Consider the following 15,746-nt stretch of genomic DNA (forward strand, 5'->3'; position numbering starts at 1 on the left):
ACTTTCTTTCAAAAGACAGTTTCTTAACAGCTCCGACGGGCACTGCTGGCAGTGGGCTGAGGCAGCAGCGGGTGCTGCTGGCACCTGAGGGCGATGGTGCTGGGAAAGGGGTGCTGGGAAAGGGTCCCACAGAGGCTGGCCACTGGCAGAGGCGTTGGACCGGTGCTGAGAGGGCTGGGTCAGGCAGGGGACAGGCAGGACAACCACCCTTGCCACAGGCTGGGGACAGGGGGACCTGCCACCATCTGATCTGGGGGTGTGGGAACTGCTGGAGCAGCCAGGAGGGGAAAGCTCAGACCTGGCAGGGATTGAGCCTGGCCCTATCTCAACTCCCTGCTGCAGGAGAAATGGCTCCCAGCACAGCAGGAGGGACCGGCGGAGCCCCCCGTGATGCCCGCGCCGGGAGAGCCCAGCACCATGCTCGGCGGCGATGCACGGGAAGCTGGATCTCGGCTGGGGACCAGAGGGACTCGCTGCCGTGGCTGTTAAGAGCCCTGTCTTTGAAAAAATAAAGAGTGAAACAGAACAATGAATTTGTCACTGCAAAGGAACACATGGCCGGAGCGGGGGCAGGACGCACGGGCAGAGGCAGGCAGGAGGGCAGGGCTGCGGCACGCCGCGCTGCCGGCCCGGAGCAGGGCTCAGGCATGGGGACCGCACAGCAAACCCTGGTGCGCTCGATGTGATGGGAACACACGGGGCATCCAGAAAAGCTTCGGAGAGTCTTCGATCCACCCGTGGTGGCAACATCCCAGGGGCCACGGGAGGGGAGAGCAGTGCAGGGATGGGGCATGGGGCTCCCCGCCGGACCCCTCCTGGTCCCTCCGCTTTGCTGCCACGCTCGGAGCCAGCTCCCGGCTGGCTGCAGCTCCATCGCCCCAGCCACGAGGTCCCCGCGGCCAGTGGCACCATCCTCTTCCCCGCGGCGGTGCTGGAGGAAGGCTATGCATGGGGCGAGAGGGGACAGGGTGGGACGGGTGCTGGGCGCTGTGGGCTGGGGGGATGGTGAGGATGGAGGAGGGTGTTGGGCATTTCGGCAGATGCTGTTCTGGGGCTCCCGGGGCTGAGCAAGGCGTCCGTGCTGCTCGGCCCCACCGAGCCCTCGGCGGCTCCACGTGGCCCCTTGTGGCAGGGGCTGCCCAGGTTGCTCGTCAGCCCGGGGCCCCACAGGGACCCCTTGGGAGCCCCACAGCCCTCGCCCGCACCCTGCCTACCTGAAGGAGGGCAGGAGGCTGTCGTAGTAACACCACGTGGCTGTCAGGTACGCCCGGCTGATGTCCGTTGAGTACAGGCGCCAGGCAGCCTGCACGGGAGTGAGAGCCCGTGAGCATTCGGGATCAGCCCCTGTGGCGGTCGGGAGGCGAGACCCCCCGTGCCGGCCCCCTCCATCCCCCTTGGCCACCACAGGCAGAGTCTGGCCCAAAGGAGCCAGCTGCCAGATGTGGGGTCAGGCGTTTGGGTCCTGCCTGCAGCAGGCAGGGACAGGCAGAGCAGACGGGGGGGGGAGACAGCGGAGCATCCCTGGGAAGGGATGGGGCAGGACATGCCAGCCATGTGCTACCTGGATCAGGTTCGCTGCCGGAGTCCGCCTCTTCTCAAAGTGCTTCTGCCGATGCTGCTCCTGCACTTTGAGGGCGAAGCCGGAGCCCAGGATCCCCTGGGGACGGGAGGGGACGGGGTCCGTGAGTACCGGCCACACCACCACCACCACCAGCCAGGAGAGACAGGGACCCTCCTGCCACAGGGGTGGATTTGGCCCCTTTCTCCCCGATTTTTGCAGGGCAGGAGGCACAAGGACCCTCTCCCCGCTCCTACTCACGGCGGGCAGCGCGAAGAAGGAGATGCCGAGCAGGGCGAAGCCGGCCGCCAGCATCCGTCCCAGCCACGTCTGCGGTGTCTTGTCCCCGTAGCCGATGGTGGTGAGGGTGACCTGCCCGGGGCCAGAGCAGGGGGAGGCCTGGAGGGAGCTCTCCCCCCGCAGCCCCGTCCCACCCTCCTCGTCCCCTCCCGGGGCTGGGGGGCCGTGGCGGCCGAGCTTACCGTGCCCCACCATAGGGAGTCGGCGTAGGTGGCGAACTGGGCGTTGGCATCCTTCTCAGCCAGGTAGACGAGGAAGGAGGCGAAGATGAGCACCAGGAAGCCAATGTACCAGGCGGTGATGAGCTCCTGCCGGGGCAAGGGGGGTGAGAGGGGCTCGGGTGGGGGGGGGGAGGCGTGCCGGGACCCCGCATCCTCACCTTGCTGTGGGCATAGACGACAGAGCCCAGCAGCTTCCAGGTGCCGCCGCGACGGTCCATGCGCACCATGCGCAGGATCTGCAGGAAGCGCATGCTGCGCAGCGCCGAGGTGGCAAAGATGTTGCCCTGGGTGCCAGCGGCGATGACTGCCACCGAGGCGATGAAGACGATGAAATCTAGGGGACAGCGAGGGTCAGGGGCGCGGGCTTTTCTCAAACACCCATGGCGTGGGTGACACTGCAAGTCCCCAAATCCCTGTGCTCCCCCAAAGCCCCCCGGTACCTATAACGCAGAAGGGTTTCCTGGCAAAGCGGAAGCGTCCCCTCCAGCCCCGGTAGCGGCAGCAGCAGCCGGCCGCCCAGACGCGGATGATGTACTCCATGCCGAACACCACGATCATGACGAACTCCTGCCGGGGGGCAGAGGAGGGGCAGGAGGGTGAGGTGGGGAGGGCAGGGGCAGGACGGCATGGGGGACTCACCTGGGTGGGCGGCTTTGGGGGGGGGGGGGCAAAATGAAATGCTGGTGCTGAGGACGGTGCAGGGGGGAGCATGGTGTCCCCCCAAGGCCACCTCCCTGACACAGCCCTGGCTGCAGCCATCCTGGGGGAATCAGGGCAGCGAGACGGGAGCTGTGGCCGTCGAGCCTGTCTGAGCAGCCCGGCTCTCCTACCTGTGCCAAGCTCACACCGAGCTGGGTCCTTTTCCTCCGCCGTCAGCATTGTCCTCCTACCTCTCGCACAAACAAGCCCCCGTTCTGCTTACTCGTGGGAAAGTCACAAGGACCTTCCCAATTTAGTCTCCATCACTCGGAAGAACTCCAGCGTCAGCCGTTTCTGACAGTTTGGGGGAAAGTTGCCTTTTTTAGCCCCTCCTGCCCTGCCTTTTCCAGCGGTTTATGCCTCTCCACACCGTGGAGGTCTGGCTGCAGCGATGGGCCACCCTGAGCCGCAGGGACGCCCACAGCAGCGAGGCCACACTGCAGCTTCTCCCCAATGTGCCGGAGAGGCTGCCGTCGTTGTCGCCAATGACCAGTAGTGAAATCTGGGCTGGGGAAGGGGTCGGAGGGGTTTTGTCCATGATCTTGTCCAAGTCTCTTAGGGTGTAATGTGGGGAGGGGGAGTCTGAGCGACAGCCCTGCTCCCCACTTACCAGGATGAAGAGGCACTGGTTGGCCAATTTCTGGTGCTCCTGGATGGTGGAGAAGACCGACAGCACCAGGCAGCTGAAGACGAGGAGGAATCTGGAACAAGAGCGTGTCAGCGTGGGTGTCGGGGCCGGCCAGGGGGAGCCCAGCCTGCAGTGCTGGCCCCCGCTCGCAGCCTGACCCCCCCAGCCGAGACCTCCACAGCCGTGGCTGAGCCACCGGGGACACGGTTTGCCCCTAGATGGTGGCATGGAGCAATCTGGGATCCCACGAGCAGCTGCCTGTGGGTGCGGAGGCAGGGCTGTGCCTAAAACCTGCCTGCTCGGAGGCTGCCCGTGGCACTGGGATGCCCAGTGCAGGCAGCACCTCCCTGGGCCGGGGCACCGAGCCCACGGCGGGACCCCTCTGCTCCCTGTGCATCCCTCCAGCACACCCGGGACGGGCTCTCTGTCCAGCCTTGGGCAGGGCCTGGGATCGCGTGGTGTCCCCCAAGCCCCGTGCCCAGAGGGAACATCGCTCCCACTGATCCGCTCTGCGATAGGGACCAGCCCTGCATGGCACCCATGTGCCAGCCCGGGCTGGTGGCACAGCACGTCCCCGGGCTGCCCCACAGGCACCGAGGAGGAGGATCAGGCTCCAGCGGCCATGGGGCTCAGTGCCAGGCTCTGCCGCAGCCCGGGCAAAACAACCGCTAATTAAAGGCAGGGAGGGAGACGAGGGGTCCCGCACCGCGACCGGGTGCTGCTGCTGCACAAAGGGGACCAGAGCTTCTCCTGACTGTCCCCAGCATCACTGCCACTGTGGGGACCTGTCGGGGACACAAGGGCCACCTGGGAACAGCCGACCTGGGGGAAGAGTTAACAGGGAGCTGCTCTGGGGCTGTTTGTCCCCAAGAGCTGGGTTAAGACACGAGGGGCTTTGGCCCATTTAAAATAAGGAGGGGGGAAAAAAATAGACTCTGAAGCTGAAGCAAATCAAACTCCAAAAATACATTTTTTCCCCTGATCCAGCAATTCTAAAAATGGAAAACGGAGGGCTTGTGCCACCAGCCCACGTGACGGCGTGCAAAGGGCCACCGCTCCGCCAGAGCCGGCTCCGTAACGGCACAGGGGGCTCCGGGCACCCACGGCCCCGCTGGGCACCGCGGCCCCACGGTGCTGCGGGGAGGCACCGCCGGCAGCACCGGGGTGACCAGGCTGAGGCCAGCAGTGCAAGAGAGGTGGCCCTGGCACCCTGTCCCCAAGCTGGTGGGCACCTATCTCACCCCCGCCAGAACCATCTCCCCACGGTGAGCAGTGCCCGTGGGACCCATCAAGGGTGCCCCAGAGAGCGCGGGGGGCTCGGCTCAGGGAGATGCTGCCCGACACCCGCCCGGGAGCACTCTCCCGTCTCCTCTTGTTACTGATGCAGAGCTTTAGAGCCGAACCGGCTGCCTGGGGCAGCTGAGGGGTGAAACCAGAGCTGACCCGCACGCCTGCCCCAGCGCCGGTGGGGAGGCACTGGGTGATGCAGGGGAGAGGGGATGATGCTCTGTGCCCTCTGCGGGACCACCCGGGCCAAGAGGACCCAGAGCAGACACTGAGCACTGGGGGTGGGGGGAGCCGAGGGGCCCCCCAAGGCTGAGCGTGGCCTGGGGACACATACACCCACCCACCGAACCCACAGTGTGTGCCGTGTAGTGCTGGGGGCTCTGCAAACCTGAGCATGGCATGAGGGGGTTGCCGAGTGCCCCATGCCCGCAGTGGGGCAAGGGGTTAGCACCCAGCTCAAAACCCAGCCTAAAGGGGACAGGTCCCCTTCCCTGAAACCGCTGTGAGGGGAAACTGGAGATGGGACCGATGGCAGAGAAACCCCAGGGAATGGGAGAAGGGCTGGATCCAGAGTACGGAGAAGGGAGAGCTGGAGCGACACATCACGCGGCAGCTTACAGGAATGAAGGGGCCGGGGGTGTCGCAGCCTCGACACCGCCCTGCCCTCGCTGCGGAGGACGATGCTCCTCTCCCAGGCACGCCCCATGTGCAAGGCAGAAGGCTGGAGCCAGTTCCTTCTCCCTCTGAATTATTAATCGAGCCCCTTTCCTCTGGCACAGCAGTTCTGCCGTTAATTCCTCCGGCAGCTGACGGCAGAGCCGGGCACGGCGGTACCCTCGTCCTGCCTGCGCCGGCAGGGAGGGCAGCGGTGCCGCGGGCAGGGAGCATCGAGCAGGTCGCTGTTCTCCCGGCCACCGCGTTTGGTCTGAGGAGCGAAACAAGACCTGGCTGAGCGTCCCAGGGCAGAGCCTTTCTGCTTTGTGCATCATCAGCAATAAAGATTATACAATCAGGATTTAGCAGGCAATTACATGGGCAATGAAGCACAAAGCAGAAGAGAAGGCAGAAATCTCCCAGCCTGCAAAGATTTGTGCCTCTCGCCCCGGCCAGGGAGTGGGGAGGGGGGTCTCCAGTGCCTGGGCACACGCTGCTCCCGTGGGGACGTGCTGCGGGTGGCCCTGCCTCAGGCAGCGGCGAGTCACGGTGCCTTTGCACCCAGCCGGAGCCCCACTTGTCACTTGTCCCCATGAGCAACAGAGCCGGTCGGTAAAGCCGTGCCGCCAGAGCCGTGATGGAAACCTGCACCCTGGGGTGGGGATGCCTCCCGCCTGGCCACCCCGGCATCCCACAGGATTTGGTGAAGGATACAGGCGTGCGAGGCCCCACGGGGCTGGCTGGGAAAGAAACTTTCTGGGAACACATCACCTGCTAGGAATTAACTTGTAAAGCCTGGGCAAACGCCCCGTCCCGGCTGCCGGCAGCGCCTAAGCGGCTTAGGGAAAGGGTCAGATGCCTGCAGGCAGCTCGGCGAGCCAGGAACCGGCCGTCCCCCGCAGTCCCCCCTCGGGGCGGGCAGCCCTCTGGGGCAGAAGTGCTGCTCTCAGCAGCTCTGCCCCGCACCGAGGGCTCAGCCGCCCTCTCCATCAAACGCCGCGTGGTGCCGGCAGTGCCAGGCTCCCCACCGGCGCGCTCCCCCTCCCGAATTCACTGCTCTTCCCACCCACCAAGTGGGGCCAAAAAAAAAACCAACAGAGCGCTGCCAGGGAAAGCGGGGATGGGGCAGAGATGGTGGGGCAGGACCCGGCAGGAGCCTCGCTGCCTCCCCGCTCCCCTGCGCCAGGGTCCCAGGGGACGGAGGGAGCAGATGCTGTTGTTGCTGAGCCAGTGCATCAGCTCTCCCCAAGAAACTTTCCATCGCCAGCCCCCACCAGCCGGCAGCCCCCTCCCCGAGGGGCTCCTGCCGCTGCCCGCACACCTCCCTGCTGGCACACGTCCCCGCGCGGCAGGGGACACGCTGCCAGCAGCCTGGGCACAGGGACGGGACCCCTCCAGCTCCTCTCACCCCTGCAGGAGCAAAGCCTGTCTGCAGGAACACTCCTCCCCAAAATAATAATTAAAACCCGGCGGGGGGCCCGGCTTGGAGAAGGCGAATCTCCTCACATTAATCTTCATTACAGCGGACTTTGCCATATGCTCCTGCCCGCACCGGCAGCACGGTGCCGGCCGAGGAACAGGTGAGCCGGGAAAGCTGCTGAGCTCAGGGGAAGCAGGGCCAGGTCGGCCCCGGCTGGCGAGGAGCAGTGCTGGGCAAGGGGGCACCAGCCGGCACCCAGTGCCCACCCAAACACCCCTGGACAAATGGGCTGCACCCCAGTATAGCCTGGGCAAAGCTGTGCCACGGCATCCCGGTGCAGCCGGTGCCAATGGGACCGTGATGCTCAGAGCCTGTGCAGCGGGATGGCACAGCCCAGCCAGGCTGTGTCCCCCAGCCCCAGCAAGCAGCCGGTGTCCAGGCTGGGAAGGGGAGGGTGATGTTGGGCACCCCTGTACCCCGGCAGGGCTGGCCCGGACCCCGCTTCGCTCTCCCCCTGCGAGGAAGCCCCGAGCCAGGGGCGCAGGCAGTGTCAGGGAGGCTGGCGCTGACAGCCCGGCAATAACTCAGTGGAAGGAAAATACCACGTGCTGTAGGATAAACAGCTCAGCCAGGGGACGAGCGAGCAAACAGCCTCTGCCAAACGGCACGGCTCCCTTCCCCGGCCGAGCCTGGCCCCATCACGGTGCTGGGCAGCAGCGCTGGGTGCCTGGTTGGGCTGTACCCCCCAGCTGTGCCACCGCGGGAAATGGTTGTTTGGACCGAAACTGCCCGAGTCCAGCTCTGGTGGGGATGGGGACAGGGATGGGGTCGGTGCTGGGCTCTCCAGCCTCCCCAGCCCGCGAGGTTCAGCTCCCTGAGCACCGTCTGCAGCTGTATAAACAGCATGTCTTATAAATCCCCCATCCCTCGCCCCAGCAGCCCTTTAGGAGAGGTGGAGCAGGCGGCCTGTCTGCTCTGGGGGATATAAATAACCGGGGTGTAGCGGGCCTGTTTGCGCCCGTAACCATGGCAGGGTCTGTCCCGTGCCACGCTCCTGCCCGTGCCACAGAGAAGAGAAGCAGAAAAGCACCGAGCATTTCCCCATGGTCAGGGAAACCGGAGCTGGAGCCAGGAGCCGGCCAGCCCTGCTGCGGCACCGGCACCGCAAACCCCAGCACACGCTCAGAGCCTGGCCCCGACCTGGTTATCAGCCCCGGGAGAGGAAAGGTGCTGCTCCGAGAGCCTTCCTTGCTCCCAGACCCGGGGGTACCAGCACGGTAAGGCAGGACGGGGTGTTTCCAGCACCCTGACACTGGCTAGAAGCAGGGCTGGGACAAGCAGCCTGTCTGCAGGCTGCACACCTCCTCTTGCAGCCCTGTGGCACCCACGGCAGGGACCCAGCAGCACCCACGGCAGCAGCTCCAGATGACACCCCACAGTGCACAGGAGCCGAGGGCCCCAACACCTTTGTGCTTCGGCGAGCGGGAGCCAAAGCCTGCAGACGGCATCATCCCTCACCCTTGCACTGCACATGTCTGCACCCCCACGCCACCCACTGCCCCCCAGCACCCCGGCCCCACAGTCCCCACGGGGAGCACGGTCACAAGGCTCCTGCGGACGGTGCCAAAATGCTCACACGGAGCAGCCGAGATAGTTTTGCTCTTGAATCATCTGGCAAGGAGCTGGCTTAAGGGGGGAAAAAGAAAACCAGTGTGTTTTCAGATGCACCTCCCATGCTCGATGGACCTTGCGTCCCAGGAGAGGGATCGGGGCCGTCCCCACCCTCCAGCACCTGAGGACTCCGCAGGGGACGGGGCACCTTTGGGGCACAGGGACACGAGCGGCCCCAAGAAGTTGAGGCAGGCTGAGACTCCAAATGCATTGCATGGAGGGCAGAAGCACCCACAGGCAGAGGGGGCAGGTCTGGGTGCTCACTGAGCCCCCTCCAACCCTCACCCCCAGGGATCGCTGCTTGGAGGGACAAATAACCAAAGCCTCTCCCGGGCGACCGAGCATCACCTCTGCACACCCTGGCAGTGGGGCTTCTCCCCGTCCTCGCCATCGCACCGGCCAGCCTTGGGCACCCAAACTGGCACCTCCTGCTCTGGGCTGGGGGGTCTGATGGGAGTAGCAAGAGGGGAAAGGGAAAAAAAAAAAAAAAGGAAGAAAAATCAATGCACAGTTTCATGTTGCACCAAAGTCGCTTAATTTTATGCCCCGGTGACACCGCATCAGGCTTGGGGAAACTGCTGCGCCGGCTTCTCTTCCCGCTGGCATTTCCCCCAAACGCAGCTCCCGTTTCAAGCCCGGGCAAGGCGAGCGGGGCCGGCCCCGGGAGCAGAGCCCCTGCTCGAAGGGCACGGCTCCGGCAGCGGCCTGGCACAGCCTCCCCGGCCCCTTTTATTTTGGCCATGCGAGCACAGCAGCCGGATAGGAAACCACCACGCCAGCCCCGGTGGGAGATGCCAGTGACAGCAAGTTAAAACCCTGGGGCTTAATACAAGAGGTTTTTACCGAGCAGGTGGTGGAAAACCAGCACCAAGCAGGGGATGAAGCAATTTCCCTGCAAACCCTCCGGGGCTCCAGCCCATCAAATGGCCCCGGGTGGGCTGGCAAGGGCCTGAGCTGGAGCTGCTGCGGGCACTGAAGACAGTGGCAATCCCTGGCAAGGGCTTTCCCGCTTGGTGATGGAGGGATGCGGTGAAATGGGGGAGCACGGCAGAGCTGCGGTACTGTGCCGGTGCCCTGCAGAGCTGCCTGCCCTGCAGCGGGGCCGGGATGGAGTCGGGGCGGCAGACCCATCCTGCCCACCGCAGCCCTCTCCCGTAACAGGATCCGAGTGCAGAAAAACTCCGGGAGAGACGGGCTGTCAGCAGCCTGGTCCCCGGCCAGGAGCTGGCCGGTGCACGGGGGGGACCCGCCAGCTCCTGCCTGCACCCATTGCACCCCCACCATCCCGCTGCCCCGAGCCAGCGGGGATTTCCCACAGCCCCAAGGCGCCTGGCCAGCCCCGAGCCGAGGAGAGCCTGCGCCTGGCATCGCTCACCCAGTGCCGAGCGGGCTCAGGGACTGCCCTGGGGCTCTGCCAGGAGCTGCCACCCCTCTGCCCCCCGCAACGTACACGGGGACCCAACACAGCAAGGGCAAAGGTGGGAGTGCCACGGGACAGCCGCCCTACATACTCGAGGGATGGACACCCTCCATCTCTTCCTTGCCCCAGCCCCAGCGTGACACTTTCACAAGGTAAATAAAACCATACCAACTCACCAGTACCCCGGGGAGATGCTGCCAAGAGCAGCGGGCAGGGGAGGTGTCCGGCTGGCCCGGCACGGGGGACGGTGTTTCAGGCAGGGGGTTGCGGGTTGATATTGGTGCTGTCGGCTCAGTCTTCCCTAATTTGCTCCAGGTCAAACCATTCTTTATGAAAGCGTTCCTCTAGGAAATGGGAAAGCGCTGAGCTGAGCTTCTGGTGCACCCAGCAGTTTCGTAACCGTTGATAACGAGCTCCCAGACCCCGGTTTCCATCGGGGCAGCAGCACTGAGAGCCACTGCCACGTGCAGGGGCTGGCAGATGGGGAAAAACAGCTTGAACTGGAAACCTCCCCAGTGCAGCTCCAGGCTGCAGGAGACCCCTTGGGGGGCAGCCCCCGAGCTGGGCTGGGCTGGGCTGGGCTGGGCTGGCAGCGGTGCCCGTGCCAAGGGCAGAAGCCTGCAGCAGCTCTGCCCGGGAGCAGGGCAGTCACCGACAGCCACACACAACAAAAGGCACGAGCTGGGCATGAGAACAGCCTTCCCGTTTGCTTAAGAGGTGGAGATTGGAAAAGGAAGTTTTTATTTTGCCTTCTGGCTGTAAAGCCTTTAGGTTAATGCTCTGGTCACACTCCCAGATTTGCTCTGTAAACTCCAGGGCTAGAAACTCTCATTTCAAGAGGGCAAGGCACAGCTTTGCAAGCCCGGCGAGCCGGCCGAGCCCAAGCGCATGCCTCCACGGCCCTGCCACGGTCAGCACCGGGTTAGAGGGGATGGGGCTGGCCAGCCAACACCGCACACCTCAGCCCCGGCTTTACACCTGCACGGGCACCCACTTTCACACCGTCCCCTTCCTGCAAACACTGGAGCACAGGAACCTGCGGGGACACCCAGCACGGGGGGCTCCGAGGGGCTCCGAAGCCCCGGCAGAGCCCAATGGCAGCTCCGAGCCCCTGCAGCCCGTCAGGCAGGGCTGCAGGCAGGCGCCCGGCATGGCTCGGGGGCTGCAGAGACGATGCAGCCACCAAAGCATCCTGCAAGGTGGAGCAGCACCAGCCCAGCCCGGCACAGGCGCTGGGGATGGGAAGCTATTTGGGATCAATTTGCCGACAGAAAGAGACTGAACTTGTCCAATAAACGGTATCAGCTCAGCCCTGCTACGTGCTCCCAGATACTAAACTGCTCAGGGGAGGGAAGCGCTTCGCTTCTCAGCGGGTATTTCCATTTTAGCAGTTTTCAGCCCTGTCTTGGAGCCAGGCTGCTCAGGGGGAGGCAGCACACAGGCGTGACTCAGAGGATGGGTCCTGTGACCAGCACTGCCCTGACCTTGGGCGACCTTGGGCCGTGGGCTTCATCTCCCCCGTGCCCCAGTCCCCCCCAAAGTGGGGGGGTAACACCTTCCTCCTCTTTTTTAAAAAAGTCCTCAGCTACTGAGGCACACAAATCATTCCTGAGAACTTCAATACCCAGCACTGCAACAGTTTAGCGACTCCCATCTGCTGCAGGAGAGACAAAAATACAAACCAAAACCAACTTTGAAGAAGCCAGAAAGGAGCAACATTTACAGGAAAGGTTTCACAAAACAGATCTCCACACCTTGCACCCACCGTGGCATCTTCCCACAGGCTTCGGGGGGGTCCCTGCCAGGACTGACTGCTCTGCAGCGTATCTCAGCCGTAAAACTAAGCGAGCAAGTGAACACAAACCCCATCCCACTAAATGCTTAAGACGTTTTGCTCCTGCTATCCACTGCTGCACAACTTGCCCAGGCGGGCAAAGCCCATCTCCCAAGAGCTGGGGGCCGGGCACAGCCGGGGCGGCAGAGAAGGGACCCAGGGCTTGGTGGGCTCTGCAAGGGGAGCCGCTTGGTCCGATGCGGTTGTTTCTGGGGCAAAACACGTGCAGGTCAGGAGGAAGAACTGGTGGAGGACACTTGGGCATATGCGTCTCAGCCGTGAGATGAGCAGGGGCATCTCTCTTCCACAGCCCAGCGAGTACCTACGACAAAAAAGTCAGATCCCCCTCCCCTAGCAGGAGGTTTCGGCTGCCGTCGTTACTAATTCCTTGCAGGAAAAGCTCTTTCGAGGGCGGTATTTGCAACGTAGGTATTATTGCCGAAGCACACTGCGGAGGTGTCGGCAGGCGTTACAAATGGGCCCTGGGCTCCTCTCCCGGCTCCCCGGGGAGTTCAGGTGCCCTCTTATCCAGTGACAAATTCATCCTGCCATCTCAATCTGCTAACTTAGGCAAGACCCACTTTCCTGCCTTTTAATGAGCTCCAGCTTGCACACCCCGCTAACGACTCAGCACCGCATTACCGCTCCTGAAAGCGGAGGGAGAGGCAGTTTTTCGGCTCATGCTCTCAGAGAGGGTCTGTGCCCAGCCAGGCTGTGGGGCACGGTGCACACGCCTGGCACACACCAAGCACACATATGGGGCAGAGGGGGAAAACACCTCCTTCCCCATGGCTGTGGCCGGGCAGGGAGCAGTGGTGTCCCGGCTGTGTCCCAGCAATGCAGCCGGAGCAGAGTTGGGGTCCTGAGTCACGGCAGCCAGAACAAGCCCCCCAGCACGGAGCCTCCCTCTCTCCCCGCAGCCTCCGGGTGTGTTACAGACACCCCAGCTCTGCAGCCCCGTTACAGCCCCCCGAGCAAAGAATCCCAAGGGGCTGAATTTGTTACTCGGCCCCAAGCTGAGCCTGCGCGTCTTGGAAAAGATTCTGCTTTGTAAAAGCCATCGGATGCCCAGCGAGGAAAGCCGGAGCAGCACCACACTGCCCGGGAAACCGCGCTGAGCCAGAACAGGGAGCAGATGTGCTCCGGGGAGCATCCCGGGCTCCATCTCTGGAGAGGATGTTTTTGTGCTGGGGATCAACAGCAGCCGTGACCCAGGAATGGGCACAGCTCTCGGGGTACGGCAGCCGCTGCTGGCTTGCGGGACAAGAACACCCATTGCCCACCTTCCCCCATGCCATCCAGGCACAGCTCCGGGGATGCTGGGCTGGCGCTTCTGCTATGTCCCGACACTGCTACAGGTACACAGTAGGACAGGGTCCCTGGTCCCATCCAGACCTGCCCTGTCACCCCTTCAGGGGACTCCTGCCTTTCAGGCTCCCCATGGGCTCAGAGAACCCAGCGGGGCCCCGTGCACCAGGCGCACACAGCGAGGGGACAGCGGCAGAGCGGGACGGCGACCCAGGCTCCGTGCGGGGGCCCCCAGGAAGGGGCTCACCGCACCCGGGCCGCCCCGGAGACCAAGCCCCATCCCCCGGGGATGCGCTCACCTCCTCGCACCGGAGCCGTTGGCACGAATCCGCCGCTGGACTCAGCCCCCGCCGCGGCCCCGGCCCCGGCCCCGCCGCTCGTCCCGTCCCGTCCCGTCCCGTCCCCCCCCCCCCCGGCCCAGCCGGTGGCGGAGCTCCCCCAGCGCGCTGCTCCCATCGCACCGGCCCCGCTGCCGGGCCGGGACCGGGAGCGGCGGCAGGAGCGGGCACCGCCGGTGCGTGTGTGTGTGTGTGTGTGTGTGTGTCCCGCCTCGCCAAACGCTCACGGAGAAACTTCTTCGGCGGAGCCCGGGGGGGCCGGTGCCCGGCGCCGGGGCTCGCTCGCAGCGACGGCTGCTCCGCGGCTCCTCGTTACTCCGAGCGCGCGCTCCCTCCCCCGCGGGCACCGGCAGCTCCCGGCCCCCGCCGTCCCACCGGGACCAGCCGCCCCGGGACCCCCCGGGACCAGCCCTCGGGCGGCGGGATGCTGCAGCCGGCAGCCGCCCCGCTCCCCCCGGGGACGCCGGTACTCACATGAAGACGTGGTAGACGAAGGCCCACCCGCGGGGCCGCTCCAGCACGTTGTAGAGGCAGTTCTGCAGGCGGCGGCGGCAGCAGCGCGGGGGCCCGGCGGGGCGGGGGGCGGCCCCGGGGCGCGGTCCCGCCAGCAGCCCCCGGCGGCGGGGCGGGGGGGTCCCGGCGGGCGGCCCCGCGCCCTCGGTGCGCACCGCCGTCAACGCCGCCGCCTCCCGCCGCTCCCCGCCGCCCGCCGCCGCCCCGGCCATGGCGCACCGCCCCGCTCAGGGCCCCGCCGCCCGCCGCATGCCCCCCCCCCGGGCTCTGCCACCGCGGGACCCCCGCTCCCGCTCCGCTGGACGGCGGCTCGCACCGCCCCCGAACAGCCCGGTGTGCCGCTCGCCGGTGCCACCTGCCTTTAGCTGCCCGCCGCCGCCGGGCCCTCCCCCGCCGCCGCCGCCGCCGCCGCCCCGCCGGGGCCGGCCCGCCCCGCCGTACCTGGCCCCCGCCCCCGGGGCTCCGCCGGGACGGGGCGGATGGGGAAGGCGGGGGGGAACGGGACGCGGGGCCGCCCGCAGCAGCAGCAGCAGCCCCCGGGGGCCGGAGGAGCTGCTGGCTCCCCCGCTGTCACCCCCGGCCCGGCTGGGGGGGGGGAACACCCTTCCCCACGAGGTCCCTGGGGAGCGGGGACCTCCTGCTGCCCACAGCACCGGGCAGAGAGTGCCCTGGCCACGGGGTGTGGAGCATCCCACGAGCGAACATCCCAAACCACGGGGTGTGGAGCATCCTGGGAGCCAGCCTCCCAAACCACACGGTATCGAGCATCTCTGGAGGGAGCATCTCTGGAGTGAGTGTCCCTGGCCACGGGGCGTGGAGCATTCCGGGCGTGGAGAATCCCAGGCGTGGAGCATCCCGGGCACGAGCTTCCCAAGCCAGCCAGCATCAAACCTCCCCGGCTGTCTGGCAAGCGAGCACCTCAGGCCGGGGCATCCTCCCTTCCTCTCCTTTGCTCTAAGTCCAGGAATTGCTGGAGGCACCGAGGTTTAGAGGAACACCAAATACCTGCAGAGAGACTTCACCTCGCTTGGGAAGGGAAGGGCACATCCTCGTCCTCTCCCTCCCAGGCCAGGAGCCCTGCCGGAGCCCATTCCCCCCGGGGTCCCTGCAGCAGGCACAGCTCACCCACACCCATACCTACCCATCCTCTGCAGACTCAGCTTTGAGCCAGGCTCCAAGTGTGTTTCCCAGCCAACACCCGCAGCTGTTGGCTTTTCCAACTTATTCCCCTCGGCTCCACACAACCTCCCGCTAACAGATCGGGAAACTGAGGCACGCTGCTGGGAATCCCCTTTCCAAGCAAGCCGGGGGCAGAGGTGCCCCATCCCAGCTGTAACCCCACACTCTCCGCACCTTTGCAGAAGCCGGGTCTCCCCACCCCGCAGGGGTGCCCCAGGGCCTGCGCTCCTGGAGAGGAGAGCAAGTTAAAGGCTTTGGTCGGTGAATTATTTAACGTGGCGGTTGGAGATCCTGGCACGGGCGCGGGCCCTCGTGAGCACTGCGGTATTTGGTAGGTCTCGGGAAACATACACAATAAATAGACAATTTTATTTACTTGGGCACAGGGGAAATGGTGCTGGTAAAACCCACCCCAGGAGCCAGCCTGCAAACCTCCCCCTCCGAGGATGCTTTTCCCTCCCACTGCCACGCAAACCCCACAGCAGTGAGATGGGGACGAGAGCCGTGTCCGTGGAGGCTGAAATCCTGTAAATCCGAACCAAATTCTCCCCAGTGAATCCGTGGTGTCTCCTCCGTGCTCCCCTCCAGCCCTAACCCCTGCAGCCCCCTTTGAACGTGCTCCCCAAGGGGACGCAGCCCTTGGAGCGTGGCCCCGGCTGCACGCAGGGTCCCCCCAGCACGTCTCGCCCCCCCGGCAGACGCTCCCCGCAGCCGAG

General features: G+C 65.3%; 1 protein-coding gene across 1 annotated transcript; it reads right to left on the reverse strand.

Moving 5' to 3' along the window:
* Window positions 1-1,210: 1,210 nt before the first annotated feature.
* Window positions 1,211-14,063, reverse strand: KCNQ4 (potassium voltage-gated channel subfamily Q member 4). The gene is made up of 9 exons (XM_050909713.1): window positions 14,007-14,063; window positions 13,813-13,892; window positions 3,389-3,479; window positions 2,520-2,646; window positions 2,238-2,413; window positions 2,041-2,166; window positions 1,820-1,930; window positions 1,562-1,657; window positions 1,211-1,303 (listed from the first exon to the last, which is right to left on the reverse strand). Exons 1-9 carry the CDS (start codon window positions 14,061-14,063, stop codon window positions 1,211-1,213), a joined length of 957 nt encoding a protein of 318 aa, XP_050765670.1.
* Window positions 14,064-15,746: the final 1,683 nt, after the last annotated feature.

Source organism: Gymnogyps californianus, chromosome 22 (genome assembly GCF_018139145.2).
Source record: "Gymnogyps californianus isolate 813 chromosome 22, ASM1813914v2, whole genome shotgun sequence".
NCBI lineage: Eukaryota > Metazoa > Chordata > Aves > Accipitriformes > Cathartidae > Gymnogyps > Gymnogyps californianus.

Bases quoted from the DNA above. Each gene is read 5' to 3' on its own strand.
- KCNQ4 (XM_050909713.1), bottom strand. From the start codon at position 14,063: ATGGCCGGGGCGGCGGCGGGCGGCGGGGAGCGGCGGGAGGCGGCGGCG. The intron at 2,414-2,519 runs GTACCGGGGGGC...GCTGTCCCCTAG, and splicing joins GAAACCCTTCTGCGTTATAG to ATTTCATCGTCTTCATCGCC. The intron at 1,931-2,040 runs GTAAGCTCGGCC...GGCCCCGGGCAG, and splicing joins ACTCCCTATGGTGGGGCACG to GTCACCCTCACCACCATCGG.